The sequence below is a fragment of the Aegilops tauschii genome, chromosome 6 (assembly GCF_002575655.3).
Source record: "Aegilops tauschii subsp. strangulata cultivar AL8/78 chromosome 6, Aet v6.0, whole genome shotgun sequence".
Lineage (NCBI taxonomy): Eukaryota > Viridiplantae > Streptophyta > Magnoliopsida > Poales > Poaceae > Aegilops > Aegilops tauschii.
The window spans coordinates 417,169,276-417,174,357 of NC_053040.3; the positions used below are offsets into that span (position 1 = coordinate 417,169,276).

Sequence of the window (5,082 nt, forward strand, 5' to 3'; positions counted from 1 at the left end):
TTGATACGTCTAATATTAGGCATGATTTAGGAGCTCAAATTTCGAGGCTCACAAAGTCGCGGAGCATGCTTTATCCCTAGGGGCTGGACGCGATGTTTGGTTAGGTCTGCCCAATGGACTTGGTTTCATCCCTGTAAAAATTGTGACAATTCAGTAAAAAGCTTCGGGGTTTGTCTAAAAAAGTCGTTGCTCTCCTCGAGCTACTATATTGGGTTTAAATGTCACTATTCTAAGGGTTTTGTCTAGGGCAGCCGTCGCCGCCACGGCTGCCAGGGAATTTTTGGTCCCCTCGCCTCCGGTTGCCATCTTGGCGCTGAGAGGTATGGGGACATCACATCTTCAGGAGTTCTACGTTTTTCGCCATCGTTCAGTGATCATCGTTTTTTGTGAGAATAATTTTACTCTTGTTCTTTTGACGGTGTCATGAGATTAGAGAGTTTCCCGTCCTTGGAGATCCGATTATTCGAATCTGTTGAGTTTATGTTGGTGTGTCAAATTTTTTTTGTTGGTTTGATTCTTTGTGGAGTTGAAATCTTTCATCAATATCATGGTGAAGATATTGTGATGCGATGGCCTGCACTTCTAGGGAATCATCCCCGACCAAGTACGTTTATCGATCAAGGCTTCCCACCTTTTTGGATGGGCGACTCAAGGCGCTTTCAAAAACCATTATTGGTAATTAATGTTCGTGCGGGTGAAAGAGTGACAACATCGTTGCTCCAGTTCAATTGCAACCTCTTTACCGAAATCTTTGGAATGTTTTTTTTCTAGCAGAGAATCATACCGTGAAGAAGGTGTTTCCAACATATTTCATTGTAATTCTTAGTTATTGGAGTTACTTTGTGTTTTCTTGGATTTTAGATCCAAATCAGTGTACCTGTAATTGTTATGAGTATGAATAAAATTACATGTGTTCTCAAAAAAATGTCACTATTCTACTCTACAAAAATGTCACTATTCGGCCAAAGCTCACACACCTTCATCAAAACATATAGTCTCAAAAGGTTATACAACTTCGCATGAAAAAATTGAAAGGATTATGCAGTTAAATAAGCAAGAGGATCAAACGATTCGATGTTTAGGTCTAAAGGCATCTCCAACGCTGACCCTAAAATGAACACCGCATTTGTCCACGGACTAGTCTAGACCTGTCCGCGGACACGGATACAAGAGTCAGCCATCCAATCATGTCCGCTAAATGTTTGCCCTTATTTTCTTATTTCTTAAATCTGCAACCCTCAAAATTATTATAAAAATGAGCATAATTCAACCATAAATAACATGCAAATATCGCCAGTACAATAATAGTTTCAAATATAAATATTACGTCCTAGATAACTTGATGTTCAACAAGTTTTTTAAACTCATCAATTCCAAATTCAACGATACTCGAGTCTGCAGTTCCAAGCATCGTGCCCTTGAACTTCATCCAAGAATGTATGAGCGTAAATGGTCTGCCCTTGGTCATCTGGAACATCGCGTCTGGGCTATACAACATGGTGTGCCCAAGTGTCGGAGTTCTACGTGGAGGCGGTCTAGACTCCCGCAAAGCCCCCCCCCCCCCCCTCCTCGGTTTGCTTCTGCTTTTGGAAAATTCAGACAACCATACCGCCCGCGAACCGATGGGATACCATGTTGGATGGCAAATTACGTCTAGACAGCTAGGTCCGAACGATTGCGGGTGTTTTTGAGGTTCGGCGTTGGAGATGCCTTAAGAGGGTTGCGGTACTCCAGTTCATCATGATCAAACCTCGCGTTTGGCACTTTAGTGTCCCATTAATGCTGATTAATCTTACACTGGTAGGCAACATTTTCCTAGATGACGACTGTGATGAGTTCATTGATCTCGAAGCTCCACAACTTTGATTTTCGGTAGATGTTGTGCGAGTGTGTGGGTGTGTGGTGGTGGTGTGAGTGTGTGTGCATGTCTGCATTGTGGTAAGTGTTTCTTATAAGAAAGAAAACCCTAAAAAAGCAATTACTAACAATGGCGATTTTGTCAGAGTGGTCATTGCACTACAAAGAAGTCTGAGCGACCCTCTTACACTTGTCATATGATACTCCTTACAACTAAAACCATAAATTTGATTTGGTTCACTTTACCCATGAAACTTTGTACTTTACAACGTTCCTTCTCCCTTTACTTGATATGTTTGACTCTAACTTTTTCTTAGTTACCAGTGTCATGTCGCCTATTTTCTCTCTGACGAAAAACAAAATTACGCGTTTCTTTCAAACTATAGTTTAGTTACTTGTAAAATTTTACTATAATGTTCACCGAACTATGATTAATTTACAATGATTTGTATAGAAACATCTGTTGTTGTCTGAATTTTGAACCCAAAAATCAAACTTGAGACTGAAACATGTTAAACCTAGGTCATGGACCAATATGGTGACATTTTAGATAAAATCGACATATTGGTTGAGAGAAACTTCTTGTTTTAGTTTCAAGCTCAACTTTTGGGTTCAAAATTCAGACAACCTATTTTTTACTTCCAAAAATGCTAATTCAAGCATAATTTGGCGTACGATTTGAGAGAAATCTTCTATTTTAGTTCTAGTTGTGAGGAGGGAGAAATGACATAACAGAGGGGAGAAAATATGCGATGTGGAACCACTTACTAGGACAAAATTGGAGTCAAACAGGTCAAAACCGGCCAAATAAGGACGAAGGGTTATAAAAAGAAGGGTCTTCAGTTCAGAGGGGTAAATTGCAAAGCAAAGTTTGGTATTCTATAGTACACCCGGACAAGTTTAGGGAGTGCTATGGACTTCTCTCATCACACTATGGGCTATCTAGCAACAGAGCATTATCCAACTTAAGAAGCAATCACTAGACAAAATGCAGCCTCTTGAAAGGTCACATACAGACCCAAGGATGCTCCGAGTAGTTTGTATTTTCATAAATCTCAGTCACCTGAAATTGCACCTTGGTTAGTCTAAATTTGTACTTCCCAGATCATGCAACTTCAGTGCAAGTTTGAATCCATAGCTGATATACAAAAGTTAGATGAGATGTGAATTGTTGGATGTTGATCCAAAGGCTTAAAAAGGCGACTGAGGTATATAAATATTTCAAGCAACTTACAAAATATGTACTCCCAAAATATTTTTTGCTGGGTCACATTGTGATCAGTGGCACTGGCAAGCATACTAGTATACTGAAGCCAGCTACTCCTATCTAGGTTTAATACATTTGTGCAGAGGCATTACTTTAGGGCTAACAGCAACTCAGATACGCACAATAAGAATTGACCACTGCATTAAACACTTTTGAAGCATTGCACGCATATGCAAGATGGCGATGTCCATCTTCTGTCAACAAGACAGAACCAAAGGGGCATATTTCTCAGAGTTTTACACCAAATCCATCATTCAATCAGTAATGAACACTTCCAAAGTTCCAAAATTATGAACATCCACCTCGTTGCTGTCGACTGTAATCAACCTACACTAAATGGCCATGAATCTGGTATTGTTCATCAGTAGAATTGAGGTTATACACACCTACGCACACCTCCAGAATTCTCTTCTAGTCACTCACTGCTCACTCAGCTTTCACCGGCGCCTTGCCGGCACAGGCAGCGTCGTAAGCATCGCCGAGGCCGGGGATACAGTCCTCGAAGGGGGCTACGAACTTCTCCAAGAACTTCTCTTCCGTCGGCGCCACCACGTTGAAGAAGCACCGGTCTTCCTCGATCAGCCGCATCTGCTTGAGGAGCTTCACCACGAGATGCCGGGGCATGAGCCTCCTCTCGAGGCTGTACATGAGCAGCACCGACCGGCGCGCGATGTACTGCGGCTCCAGCCCGACCTCCTTGACCAGGAACTCGGCGTTGCGGCGCAGCCTCTCCTCGGAGGCGACCAGGATCCGCGGCGCCTTGCTGATGGCCAGGCTCACCTCCTCCTTCGACCACCCGAGCGTCTCCCTGAGGACGGCGATCTTGGCGTCCACCTTCTCCTGGCCGATGCAGCCGGCGGTGGAGATCGCGTGCCGGAACATCTGGGAGCCCGGTGGCACCCCCAGCTCAATGGCCCGCCGCACGGAGTCCTGGACGTACTCGGGGTGCATGGTGACCAGGCGCGGCGCGGCCACGAGCAGCTTGGAAATATCACAAGCACTTAGCCCGCATTGCCTGAGGAAGGAGACGTTGGGCTCGACTACCTTCTCGAGGTCGGAGGTGAGGAGCCAGTAGTTCCAGTCGCTGGCCTGGAGCAGCCTCTCCGGGGAGCCGAACAGGGGGAGCCAGAACTGCACCTTGGAGACGAAGCTGCGGCAGAGGAAGTAGCGGCCGGCGATCTTGGCGAGGCGGGCGACCTGGGAGGTGGAGAGGCCGAGGGCGCGGAGCTCCGCGGAGATGGGCGCGAGGGAGCGCTCGATGCGGGCGCAGAGGATGCGCGGGTTGGAGGCGACGGCGGCGGCGACCTCCTTGGGGGAGAAGCCGAGGCCGTCGAGGAATGCGAGGACGGCGTCGGGGTTGGAGGTGGACTTGAGGTGGGCGAGGTTCTTGGAGGCCTTGACGGCCTGCGGCTGGGTGAGGTGGCAGTTGGCGACGAGGTAGTCCTCGACGGCGAAGCTGTTTCCCGGAGCGGTGGCAGCGCCGGCGGCGGTGGCGACGTGGGGGATGCGGAGGCGGAGGCGGAGGCGGCAGCGGGCAGAGAAGTGGACGGCGGCGAGCGGGCCGGCGGCGAGGAAGAGGATAGGCATGGGGGAGTGGAGACGTGGCGCGGAGGGAGTGGCCATTTTTGACCGGGATGCGTAATCCGCAGCCGCAGCTGCTAGCCGCGGCGCTGTAGCGTGCTGCGTGCGCGAGCGCGAGCGAGTGGATACTGGATAGATAGCTTTACTCGTTCATTGACTAATTTTCTGTATCTGGACCATGCAAGACAGAGATAGAGAAGTAGTACAACGCGCTGGAAATCGAAAAGTTTACCAAAAAGGGTTTCCCCGTTTTGTATTTCAAAGCAACCAATCAACATTGTACACACCGTGACACTTGGCGAGCAGCACATCAAACCCAAAGACAGAAAAAAAAAAAACAAATGCCAACAACGGCAACTCGACAAAGCGCGGAGGCC

At 47.1% G+C, this 5,082-nt stretch overlaps 1 protein-coding gene across 1 annotated transcript; it reads right to left on the reverse strand.

Annotated features, from left to right (window-relative positions):
- Positions 1–3,242: 3,242 nt before the first annotated feature.
- Positions 3,243–4,870, reverse strand: LOC109775589 (uncharacterized). The gene has a single exon (XM_020334317.4). The coding sequence runs from the start codon at positions 4,745–4,747 to the stop codon at positions 3,551–3,553; it is 1,197 nt and encodes a 398-aa protein (XP_020189906.1). The 5' UTR covers positions 4,748–4,870; the 3' UTR covers positions 3,243–3,550.
- Between the last annotated feature and the right edge of the window lie 212 nt (positions 4,871–5,082).

What these genes read in the sequence shown, in the direction of transcription:
- LOC109775589 (XM_020334317.4), bottom strand. Translation starts at nt 4,747, where the DNA reads ATGGCCACTCCCTCCGCGCCACGTCTCCACTCCCCCATGCCTATCCTC.